The 12,462-nt window shown below is 44.0% G+C and overlaps 1 protein-coding gene across 6 annotated transcripts in view; it reads right to left on the reverse strand.

Annotated features, from left to right (window-relative positions):
- Positions 1-218: 218 nt before the first annotated feature.
- Positions 219-12,462, reverse strand: part of rassf8b (Ras association domain family member 8b) — a 118,531-nt gene continuing 106,287 nt past the window's right edge. For all 6 annotated transcript variants that reach the window (XM_041203539.1, XM_041203541.1, XM_041203543.1 and 3 more), the window contains 3 exons: positions 9,501-10,387; positions 6,563-6,704; positions 219-501 (listed from right to left, as the gene is read on the reverse strand). In XM_041203539.1, the coding sequence (XP_041059473.1) occupies positions 380-501; positions 6,563-6,704; positions 9,501-10,387 (1,151 nt within the window). In that variant the 3' untranslated portion in view covers positions 219-379. The remainder of the gene's footprint in view (positions 502-6,562; positions 6,705-9,500; positions 10,388-12,462) is intronic.

The following is a 12,462-nucleotide window of genomic DNA, read 5'->3' on the forward strand; positions in this document are numbered from 1 at the left end:
TAATTTCTGTTTACATTTTTACAATTTGTCAACTTGAATGAAAAACTGAAATTTGCCTTTAGAAGAATCGAGTGGCGTTGTGGCTGCTGGTGGTGGATTTTGCACTGGTTAATTTTGCACCGACGTCCTCCTGTTGTTTGGCCAGAAACCATTGCACTTCTAACAGTGTCACCCCGCAACCCCCCACACGCCCCCCCACCCCCCACCCCCCACCCCCCCAGGCTCAGGTAGTGTAGGCTGCCACTGCACAAGGCACATAATCAACAAGCTCATTGGAACAAGTGGTTATCGACCGCCGACTGACTCTTGCTCCCAGAAAGTTAAGGAGTTAGGTCCTTTCGAACCTTGCTGGATGGCTTCGCAAATGCGAGCTATGTAGTTACACGTAGATGCCCTCTGGGTTAAAGCCCGAAATCAGCGGGTTCTGAAGAAGTCTCAAATTGCTGGGCAGCTGCCGTGCTGAACTGGGCCACTTCAGTGAACCTGTCGAAGTCAGTGAGGCTGCAGGAGTGAAAGGAGGGAGAAGCATTAAAGTGATGTTACACAAACAAAATACCCCAGCCTTACAGGGAGGGTGGACTCTCAGTGTACACATCCACACTTCAACTTGTAAATGAAAGTATCTGATTTATAATTTTATAAAAATTTCAAGTGTATTCATAATTCTTGGTGGTCCAGAACTCTGCTTTCAGACCCAGGAGCCAGAATGTTCACACAAAATGTGGACATGAAGCCTTTCTGTCCAGCAGGAATTCCGTGTGTAATGTGAACCAGGGCTTCCTCTGGTGGTACAAAGTCATTACTGCTACACCACATTTTCCCAACCAAAACTCTCCCAAGGGCCGGAGCTTTATGCTGGCGGGATTGTACAGTCCCGCCAAGGCCAAATGGCTTTTGAATGACTCGCCGTATTTTACGGTCCCGTTGTGCGGGGGCGGGACCGTTAAATCCCGCCCAAGGCGTTCAGGCCTCTTAACCCAGCGATTTTAATGACCAAAGGTTAGAAATCTATAATGTGAAGATGTTAAATTACGAGCTTATACAGTTTAGAATATGTAGAAATATGAAGCATTGGTAAATATTAAACGTTTTATAGTGAGATACTGTTTAATTTTGAAGCTTATTTTGTTCACAAATGCAATTTCCTGAAATAAAGAGTAGAATCTTACCAATGGCAGGCTGGGCGGGCGCGGGCACAGAGTCGATTACCGCCCGCAATCAGCTGCGTGCCGCAATTTTACGCGAGCAAGAGCACAACAATCTCTCTGAAGCACGGAGCTGCCTCAGGGAGATTAAGTACAAAATAAAAGTTTTCTAAAAATAAAGTAAAAAAATTATTTAAACATGTCCCCTCATGTGATGGTGTCACATGAGCTGGAACATGTTTGTGAAGTTGACAACATTTATTTAGTAATTTTATAAAGCCTTCAGGAAACCCCACCCCGCCCGTGGATGAGGTTTCCTGGAAAACGCAAAGTGCTGCTTGGGCTCTTTGCCTGCCCGCTAACCTTAAGGTCGGACAGGCAGCGCTGTTAATAGGGTAAATTACTTTCTTATTGGCCTTAATAAGCTGTTCACAGTTCGGCGGGCGCGCAGCTACCTCCGCCACGAGCCCATAATATTGAAATGACGCGCGGTGACATTGGGACACATGCCTGACGTCATCTCGCATCATTTTACGTGTCGGGCCTGCTCCCGCACACTGACGGCGATATCCTGCCCAAAGTGTCCAGAATGACTATCTTGAGCATTCTTAATGAGGCAGGCACGCAAGGCACACTAAAGTCCCTAGTTTAAATAATTTTTAGAAGAAATGTTTGAAACACAGACTCAGAGGGGTAAAAGCAAAATATGGCAGATGCTGGAAATCTGAAGTAAAAACAGATAATGCTCGGAAAAACTCAGCAGGTCTGACAGCATCTGTTGGGGGAGAGAGAGAGACCGAGTTAATGTTGCGAGGGTGAATGACCCTTCTTCAGAGCAAGAGGGGTAACCTGACAACAGTCTTCGAGATTATGAAAGGTTTTGATAGGGTGGATGTAGGGAATATTTTTCCACTTGCAGACGAGGTCAGAATCTGAATATCAGAATCAGAATATCATCAATATAAGATAGTCACTAATAGGGAATTCAGGAGAAACTTCTTTAACCAGAGAGTGGTGACAATGTAGAATTTGCAACCACGGCGAGTAGTTGACATGAAGTATCGATGCATTGACGGGGAGGTTAGATAAGCAATTCTGTCCTCTTATGCCTTCCTCCCTCCAGACTCCCTTTGCTCCACCATTGGCAGCCATGCCTACAGCCCTAAGCTCTGGAATTCCCAAAACCCCTCCACTCCTCTGCCTCTCTCTCTGAAGATGCTCCTCTGAACCTACCTCTTTGACCGAGCTTTTGATCACCTTTCCTAATGTCTTGTTCTTTGACTCTGTGTTAATTATTTTTCTGATTACGCTCCTGTGAAATGCCTTGGGATCCTTTACCATGTCAAAGGTGCTATATAAATGTAAGTATTTTTTGTCGGGAAGCCCAAATGCAACAGAAATGGAAACTATTTTGGCTGGGCAACTATGCTTAACATCACTAAAACACAGACTGCAGCGATTCAAGGGGAAGGTTCATAATCATCTTCTCAGAGCAACTTGCGATGAGTAATACATGCCAGTCTTACTCATAATGCCAACATCCCAAGAACAGAAAAAAAAGATTCACCGTATGGGTAAGTGTGTAGCAATCAATATTTTGAACAGTTTTGGTCCCTTTATCTTAGGAGGGATATACTTGCCATAGAGGGAGTGTAATGAAGGTTCACCAGACTAACCCCTGGAATGGTAGGATTGTCTTATAAGGAGAGACTGGGGAAACTGGACCTGTATCCTCTACAGTTTCGGAGAATGAGAGGTGATCTCATTGAAACTTACAAAATTCTTACAGAGTGTGACAAGGTAGATGTGGATAGGAAGTTTCCCCTGGCTGGTGAGTCTAGAACCAGGGGACATGGACTTAGAATTGGGACAGGCCATTTATGGCAGAGATGAGGAGGAATTTCTTCACTGAGGGGGGTGAATCTTTGTAATTCTCTATCCCAGAGGGCTGTGAAAGCACAATCATTGAGTATGTTCAAGATTCAAACATATAAATTAGGAGGAGTAGGCCACTTGGCCCCTCGAGCCTGCTCTGCCATTCAATACAATCATAGTTGAACTGATTGTAACCTCAACTCCACATTCCTACCTACCCTCGATAACCTTTCAGTCCCTTGTTAATCAAGAATCTATCTAACTCTGTCTTAAAAATATTCAAAGACTCTGCTCCCACCATCTTTTGAGGAAGAGAGTTCCAAAGACTCACAACCCTCTGAGAAAAAAATTCTCCGCATCTCTGTCTTATATGAGCAACTCCTTATTTTTAAACAGTGACCCCTAGTACTAGATTCTCCCAGAAGAGGAAACATCCCTTCCATATCCACCCTGTCAAGACCACTCAGGATCATAAAGGTTTCAATCAAGTAAGAAATCGACAGATTTCTGGATACTAATTACATCAAAGGATATAGGGATAGCGTAGGAAAGTGGCATTAAGGTAGATGATCAGCCATGATCTGTTTGAATGGCGGACCAGACTCAATGGGCCGAATGGCTTACTTCTGCTTCTTTGTTCCGAATCACCCAGCTACCATAATCCATGTCTAGAATACTGACAAACTGGTCTGTTTCAGACTCTAACATGCCGGAGGTTAATGCACTGGAACCCCACACAGTATCCACTGTTAACGAGAAAGCTTTAGAAAGAATTTGATACATTCTCAAGATGTCCCAAGGAGGAAAAGAAACGCATTGACATAGTGCCTTTCACAGCCTCATAATGTCCCAAAGCTCTTTGCAGCCAATGAAGTACATTTAAAGTGTGGTCACAGTTATATTGTAGGACCCAGGGCAGTCAATTACTACACAGCAAGCTCCCACAAACAGTAATCTGATAACGCAATTACCTATTTTTAGTCAGGTTGGTTGAGGGATAAATATTTGCCCAGGACACTGGGGTGAACTTCCTTGCTCTTCCTCAAAATATTGCCGTGGGATCTTTTGAGCAGGTGGAGTGAGTTTTGGTTTAACATTTTTGCGAGTTGTTCTGTTTCAGAATGCACTGCCTGAGTGGGTGGCCGAAGCAGATTCAGTAGTAAGGCTCAGAAAGATTAATTGGCAGGAACATAGGGTAAGAGCAGGCGAGGGGGACTAATTGGATAGCTCTTTGAAAGAGCCAACACTAGCATGACACAGGGCCAAATGGCCTCCATGTATAATGCAGTACTCCTGCACTGAACTGTCAGCCTAGATTGTGTGTTCAAATCCACAGTGGGACTCAAATGGATAATCTTTTAACTAGAGGCTCAAGTGCTACCAAGCAGGTTATTGCTAAGCAGGTAGGACTTGATAGCACTGTTGATGACCCCTTCCATTACTTTACTGATGATCGGGAGCAGACTAATGGGGCAGCAATTGGCTGGGGTGGATTTGTCCTGCTTTTTGTGTACAGGATATATCTGGGCAGTTTTCCACATAGCTGGGTAGATGCCAGTGTTGTCGCTGTACTGGAACAGCTTGGCTAGGGGTGTGGCAAGTTCTGGAACACAAGTCTTCAGTGCTATTGCCGGAATATTGTCAGGGCCCATAGCCTTTGCAGTATCCAGTGCCTTCAGCTGTTTTTTGATATCATGTGGAGGGAATTGAATTGGCTGAAAACTGGCATCTGTGACGCTGGGGACCTCCGGAGAAGGCCGAGGTGGATCATCCACTCGGCACTTCTGGCTGAAGATTGTAGCAAAGGCTTCAGCCTTATCTTTTGCACTGATGTGCTCGGCTCCTCCATCATTGAGGATGGGGATATTTGTGGAGCCTTCTCCTCCAGTGAGTTGTTTAATTGTCCACACCATTCACGACTGGATGTGGCAGGACTGCAGAGCTTAAATCTGATCCTTTGGTTGTGGGATCGCTTAGCTCTGCCTGTCACCTGCTGTTTGGCACACAAGCAGTCCCGTGTTACAGGTTCACCCAGGTTGATAACTCATTTTTAGGTATGCCTGGTGATGTTCCTAGCATGTCCTTCTACACCCTTCACTGAACCAGGGTTGATCCCCTGGCTTGTTGGTAATGGTAGAGTGGGGGATATGCCAGGCTGGGAGGTTACAGATTGTGTTTGAGTACAATCCTGCTGCTGATGTCCCACAGCGCCTCATGGATGCCCAGTCTTGAGTTGCTAAATCTGTTCGAAATTTATCCCATTTAGCACGGTGGTAGTGCCACACAACACGATGGAGAGTATCCTCACTGTGAAGACGGGACATCGTCTCCACAGTGACTGTGCAGTGGTCACTCTTACCGATACTGTCATGGACAGATGCATCTGCAGCAGGCAGGTTGGTGAGGATGAGGTCAAGTATGTTTTTCCCTCTTGTTGGTTCTCTCACCACCTGCCACAGACCCAGTCTAGCAGCTATGCCCTTTAGGACTCGGCCAGCTCGGTCTTTAGTGGTGCTACCGAGCCACACTTGGTGATCGACGTTGAAATCCCCCATCCAGTGTACATTCTGCACCCTTGCCACCCTCAGTGCTTCCTCCAAGTGGTGTTCAACATGGAGGAACACTGATTCATCAACTGAGGGAGAGCGGTACGTGGTAATCAGCAGGAGGTTTCCTTGTCCATGTTTGACAGATGCCATGAGACTTTATGGGGGCCAGAGTCGATGTTGAGGACCCCCAGGGCAACTCCCTCCTGACTATATACCACTGTGCCACCACCTCTGCTGGATCTGTCCTGCTGATGGGACCGGACATACCCAGGGATGGTGATAGTGGAGTCTGGGACATTATCTGTAAGGTATGATTCTGTGGGGGTGACTGTGTCAGGCTGTTGCATGACTAGTCTGTGAGGCATCTCTCCCAATTTTGGCACTAGCCCCCAAATGTTAGTGAGGAGGACTTTGCAGGGTCGACAGGGCTAAAATTCAAGGTGTAATAGTGCATCTATAGAGAACCTTAGCATGAAGGTCCTGTAGCTCAGTTGGTAACACTCTTACCTCTGAGTCAGAATGCTCCTGGCTCAAGGCTCCACTCCAGGGCTCGATGCCCAAGGAAGGATCATTCATTATGTGGCCTATCAAGCTGTTAACCAGCCTGCAAATCCTTTTAATACCCCAAGGGGGCATGATGATACAAAATGAACAAGACGGACCACAGACTGTGTGCTATTTGGACTCCACCCTGTTGGAAAGATATTGAGGTAAAGGGAGGGTGCAGCACATTATTTTTACACACAGAAGGCTGTGAGGCTAAAATTCCCAACCAGTTTGTGACTGAAGCAGAAAGCAGGTCAACATTTAGCAATAAGTCAGACAAATGGTTGAAAGGAGGTGGATAAAGGAAAATGGGAACAGGGCAAGTTCATGGGGTTGAGAATCCTGCTCATGTGGAAGACAGACAGCAACCTGGGCTGCTTGGGCTGAAGGGACTGTTTCAGTGTAATAATTCTAGTAAAAGTAACCAAAACACAAACAAGGCATCACCTTTCTCTTGGGATGGAGGCAGTTCGTCATCAGTCGGTTCAGCAGGCAGTACCGTGACCTTAGTTCCTGTCTGCTGGATGAACTGTTGGAGATTCACTTGCCTTAGCTCCTTGGTTAACTGCTCCAGTTCCAGCTCTCTCTCCTGTTGGGACACGTGATGTTTGTAGAGTGTTGGAATTTGTGGAAACAAACCGTCTTGGCAAATCCCAATCCCCAGCTACTAGCCTTACTTACAAGCCAAACGGTATACTGGCAGTAATCAAAATAGTCGTTTTCACATTTAAGCCCGAATGGAGCTTAAATTGATGATTTTCAATAGGAGGTTTTGCGAAATGCCAATGAGGATTACACTCTGGAATATCTAAATACTAGTGTAGGGAGCACACTTGCTGCTCACAAACCTTACTTTCTGTGTCAACATTTACCATTGTAAATTGCTCCGTTAACATTTCCCCATGTCATTGTCAGCAGCTCGTGGTGTACTTATAAATTCTAGCCACTAGGCACCGCTCTCTCTCAGCTCCGTTACCCTCTGTATATTAACAACCTTATTCATCAAATTCTTCAGGGAAGTGCACAAGAAATCCAAAAGACATTTGTAACACTTACTGAATTTGTATTCAATATTTCCAAACAGGATATCCGAGGACAATTATGTGATTATGAATGGGTTAATGTAACTGCACAAAAGGAGGACAGGATGCGTTACAATTAACAGCAGTGGGATCCAGGTAATTCCTATGCTTCGTGTATTTACTTTATAATATATTAAGATGGAAATGAAGTGACAAAAATGTAAATTATATTCAAGAGCGGAATTAAATGGTCTTGGCAACTTCACTGACACTCATCACGCACTGATTCCTGATTAGATCATTGCTCTGAATTTTCGAGCACATCCGACCAACACACACTTTTACCAGGAGCATTTTGACTCTAATTTCACTATATATTAAAAACCGACAGCAGAGTATTACAGGGAATTGACAGCACAGAAACAGGCCATTCAGCTCAGTTGGTCTATACCAGTGTTTATGCTCCACTCGAACCTCCTCCCACCCTAGTTCACATCTCACCCATAAGCATATGCTTCCATCTCTTTCTCCCTTATCTATTTATCTGGCTTTCCCTTGAATGCATCAATGCTATTTGCCTCAACCACTCCATGTGGTAGCAAATTCTGCATTCCTTCAACAACACCTTCCAAACCCGTGACAGTTACCATCCAGAAGGACAAGGGCAGCAGTTAGATGGGAACACTGCCACCTGCAAGTTCCCCTCCAAGCCTCACACCATCCTCACTTGGAAATATATCACTGTTCCTTCACTGTCGCTGGGTCAAAATCCTGGAACTCCCTCCCTAACAGCACTGTGGGTGTACCTACACCACATGGACTGCAGCGGTTCAAGAAGGCAGCTCACCAACCCCTTCTCAAGGGCAATTAGGGATGGGCAATAAATGCTGGTCTAACAAGCAATGTCCACATTCCATGAAAGAATAAAAAAAAACCTCATCACTGAGTAAAGAGGTATCTCTTGAATTTCTTACTGGATTTTTTTAGTGACTATCTTGTATTTATGACCCCCTAGTTCAGGTTTGTAAAAGTGAAAGGTTTTAATTGTTTTTAAGTATTTGTAGTCCCGAAAATTGTGTAAAAGTTTGGAATTGGAAAGAGTAAGCAGTTTCTTCTCAATCTAAAACTGATTTTTTCGAATAGTCTGCTAATTTGAATAACATTTTTCACTTTCTTTTCATTCCCATTTTTAGTTGCTTAGTTCAATTTTTTAAATTAAAAAGGCAGCTTTAATTTACATACTTTGAAACAATATTTGACACTTTAAATTAAGCAACTGAAGTTTTAATTTGATTCAAAAATAGATTATAAAGACTAGTAAAATTATTTTCATAAGGGCCCTGATCATGGCAACCACTGAATGGTGTGCAGGAGCCTCGTGATTCTGGTACTAGACGAAAAATCCAGAGGTCATGAGTTCAAATCCCACCATGACTTGCATTATTCTTTTGAGTATGGAAGTGTTTAAGATGATTAAAGGATTTGGTCTGGTGGGGCAGTCCAGGATAAGAGGACAGAACCTTAAAATTAGAGCTAAGCCCTGCAGGGGTGATGTCAGGAAGCACATCATCACGCAAAGGGTAGTGGAAACTTGGAACTTCTCCCCCCAAAAAGCTGCTAAGGTTGGCTTCAATAAAAATTTAAAAATTGAGACTGATTTTTTTGTTAGGCAATGGAAGGGAAGGAAGGAGGGTAATTAGAGTTAAGATACAGATCAGCCATTATCTAGCTGAATGGTGGAACAGGCTCGATGGGCTGAATGGCCTCCTCCTGTTGCTGTGTTCCCAAGTCTTGAAACTGGTCTGGGTAATTTGTGGGCTAGCACTGTATAGAACAAATGACCCCATTTAAGCTATCAGATCATTGTTAAAAATCCAACTGGGTCCTTCAGAGAAGGAAGCCTGCTGTCCTTTTCTGCTCTCACACTGAGGTTGGCTCTTAATGCCATGTGAAGAGGGCGTTTAGGTGTTAGAGGGAGGGTACAATAAATGCACTGAGACACAGTGTAAAGAACATTCAGGACTGGACTGCCAGCAGAGATAGCTCTGGAGGGAAGGATGCAGTATTAGTTCCTAATGCAGCTAAGTTCAGTCTTGCTTCCCATTCTCCCTCTTTCTTACCAGGTGGTGAGAGCTGAGGGAACTTCATTCATAAAAGAACACACCCCTAGTTAAAATGTATAAACTTTTTAGTTAAAACAAAGGGGAATCCTAACAAGGCTATTATTTTGGCTGACAAGCATTCTCCGAGGACCTAAGGACTTAAATTCCAGACATGTTCCTTAAATGTGACAGTGATTGACATTGAGTAAATGTGGCAACTATTTTTGTGGGTGCAGATTGTACGATAATCAGTTCTGTTACCTGAAGCTTTTTATTGGCTTGTCCTAAAGTCCTTTCTACAGCTCGCAGGCTGTTTTGTAGTCTTGCACTATGTTGGCACTTGAGCTCAATATCATTTTTGATTTTGATAAGATTTCCTGTAACCTCTTCCTCATTGACATGAGCCCCTCGCAGCTCCTGCTGAAGCTTCTCAGCTTCAATGCCGCTCCCTATCTTCTGAATTTTCCACGTGTAGTCCTTCAGCTTCTCCTCGCACTCCTTGATTCGCAGTTTCACCTCCTTGAGTTGCTCCTTCAGCTGGTTTTCATTTTCCTGCTCAATCTGCCACTCGTTTTCCCAGAATTCTTCTTCCTCAATCTCAATTTCATTTTTTTTGATTCTTTGTCCTAACCTCAGGATTTCTTCCTCGATTTTGGAATTTGCCTTCCCCTCCCAATATCTCATTTCCACCTTATTAGAGTCCAGTTGCCTCTCTAGAGTGTGAAGCTTTTCTTTTTGCAGAAGAACCAGTTTCTTCAACTCTTCAACTGTGCTTCTGGAGACGAGAACTTGGTGCTTAATCTCAGGCTCCTTGCCCTTCCCAAAAATGTCGATGAACCCTTTCGGGCCTCCCGTGAAAGTCAAAGATTTCCTTTTTGGTTCTTTCCTTTTTAACGACCTGTCATTTTGAGGTCTCAGTTTAGCCAGTGGCGGGAGGCTTTGTCTATATAAAGTTCTTTCTGGCATACGACCAACGCTGTCCGACGTGGGTCGCTCGCTCAGTGAAGGGCCGGTACGCCGTAGTATTAGCTGTACATCACTGGCATACTGACCCCATTTATTCAGGGCAACTAGCGGATTCTCATGTGGTGCCAAATGTCGCTCGGTTTCCCTCCATTTTTCGATAAGTGTGTAGCGGCCAGTTCTTCCTATAAAAATGGATTGGAAAATAAGCATTAAATATAATAAAATTGCTCCAGGTTATTTTAAACTTTTAAAGAGCTCTAGCAACACTAGTGCAACTTTGCTCACACTGATAAGAGGGAGCACTTCCGCACTTTCCCATGAGAGTTCTCAGTAGCTCTTTGATCAGCTCATGCTTTACCTCAACTATGTCAGCTGTGGCACTCTTGCCTCCGAGGTTGTGGGTTCAAGTCCCATCCCAGAAACTGAAGCACAAAAATCTAGGCTGACATGCCTGTGCAGTATCTAATATCTATACTCTTATATCTAACCCTGTGCTTTACTCTTTATCAAAGGAGTGCTACGCTGTCAGAGGTGCCATCTTTCAGGTGAGATGTTAAACCAAGGCACTGAGGTCTTCCCTCTCAGATGGATGTAAAAAATCCTACAGCACTATTTTGAAGAAGAGCAGAGGAGTTCTCTGTGGCGCCCTGGCCAATATTTATCCCTCAGCCAACGTCACTAAAACAGATAATCTGCTCACCTTACTGCTCGTTTGGGGATCTTGCTGTGTGCAAACTGCCATGTTTTCTACTTTACAACAGTGACTACACTTCAAAGGAGTACTTAATTGGGTGTAAAGCAGTTTAGGATATCCTGAGGTCGTGAAAGACGCTATATAAATAAATATAAGTCTTCCTTTAAAATCAGTTTTTGACGGACAACTGATAAGAAATAAGAACCAGCAACAGCAGTAGGCCATTCAGCCCCTCAAGCCTACTCCGCCATTCAATAAGATCATGCCTGACCTGACATGTGGCCTTATCTTCACTTCTGTGCTGCCCACCATAATCTTTGACTTCCTTGGTGATCAAAAATCTGTCTAACTCAGCCTTGAATATATTCAATGACCCAGGCCTCAGTGCTCACTGTGGAAGAGAATTCCAAACACTTGATAACCCTCTGAGAGAAAAAGTTCCTCCTCACCTCCATTTTAAATGGGAGGCCCCTTATTCTGAAATTGTTCCCCTAGTTCTAGATTCCCCCACGAGGAACCATCCTCTCAGCATCCATGAATCATAATGATGAGATTGTCACAAATCTCAGTTTGCTGAAAAGTGAATACAGTAAATTTTCAAACTGAGGTTGCAGTCATCAACTCAGTAAGTTACATAATTACACAGTATACTGATTTAGCTTGAAGCCTATTAGGGTAAGGTCTTACAATTCAAAGTCTTCCAATCAAATTAAGATTTTAAGCTGGTTAATGTTGGTACAATACATCGGTTCTCCTTTATCAGCCATAATTAACAAGCATGTACTGACAAGCTATTCTTAGGCTGTGTGTTTAATGAAAGGGAACATTATCTTCACAGTAATACAATTTACTGGCTATTGTCTTCAGCACTTTGCACACTAAAGCAAACATCAGTTGACAGGACAAAATTATTTGTGAGTTTGTGAATTTCTTGGGTGCAAATTGATTGCGAGTGGATTTGAAACAGCTGGCACACATGTGGCTATATCAGGACAATTGACCAAAAGGCTTGAAAGAATTCTCAGGTAGGTTTTAAGGAGCATCTTAAAGAAGGAAAGAGGGTATATGGAGGATTTCTGCATCACTAGTAACTCCTGAGTCATTGTCAGCCGCACACTCTGGTTTTGAATGCAGCTAAGGCTCATTGACATCCCGCTGTGCACTTGAGCCTCCAAGCAGCTGCTAATGTACACCAGCGAGCTTCCCTGCTACCTTGCCACAGCTGACTAGCTGAGCTAATGAAGATATCATCAGCTTTGCCTGGCATAGATAGGGAACATTACCCCTCTCAGTGCATGAATCTGGAACGATGGGAAGAGGGTGATAATCCTATCAAGGGAGACAATGGCTCTGAAGGCAGACACCAGCAAAGCATGGGACACATCCCGGGCACTCTCTTGATGAAATGGACTTCTGGCCTGTCACCTCAGAAAAGATTGGGATCTGACTGAGTTACATCCCACAGGTTGCAATGAAACCTAGTCTGCAAAAAAAAAAATTGCTGTGGCTTACTGTAGAAGCAGGGGGAGGTTGTGGCATATTGGTATTGTCACTGGAGTAGTA

This window comes from Carcharodon carcharias, chromosome 13 (assembly GCF_017639515.1).
Source record: "Carcharodon carcharias isolate sCarCar2 chromosome 13, sCarCar2.pri, whole genome shotgun sequence".
Lineage (NCBI taxonomy): Eukaryota > Metazoa > Chordata > Chondrichthyes > Lamniformes > Lamnidae > Carcharodon > Carcharodon carcharias.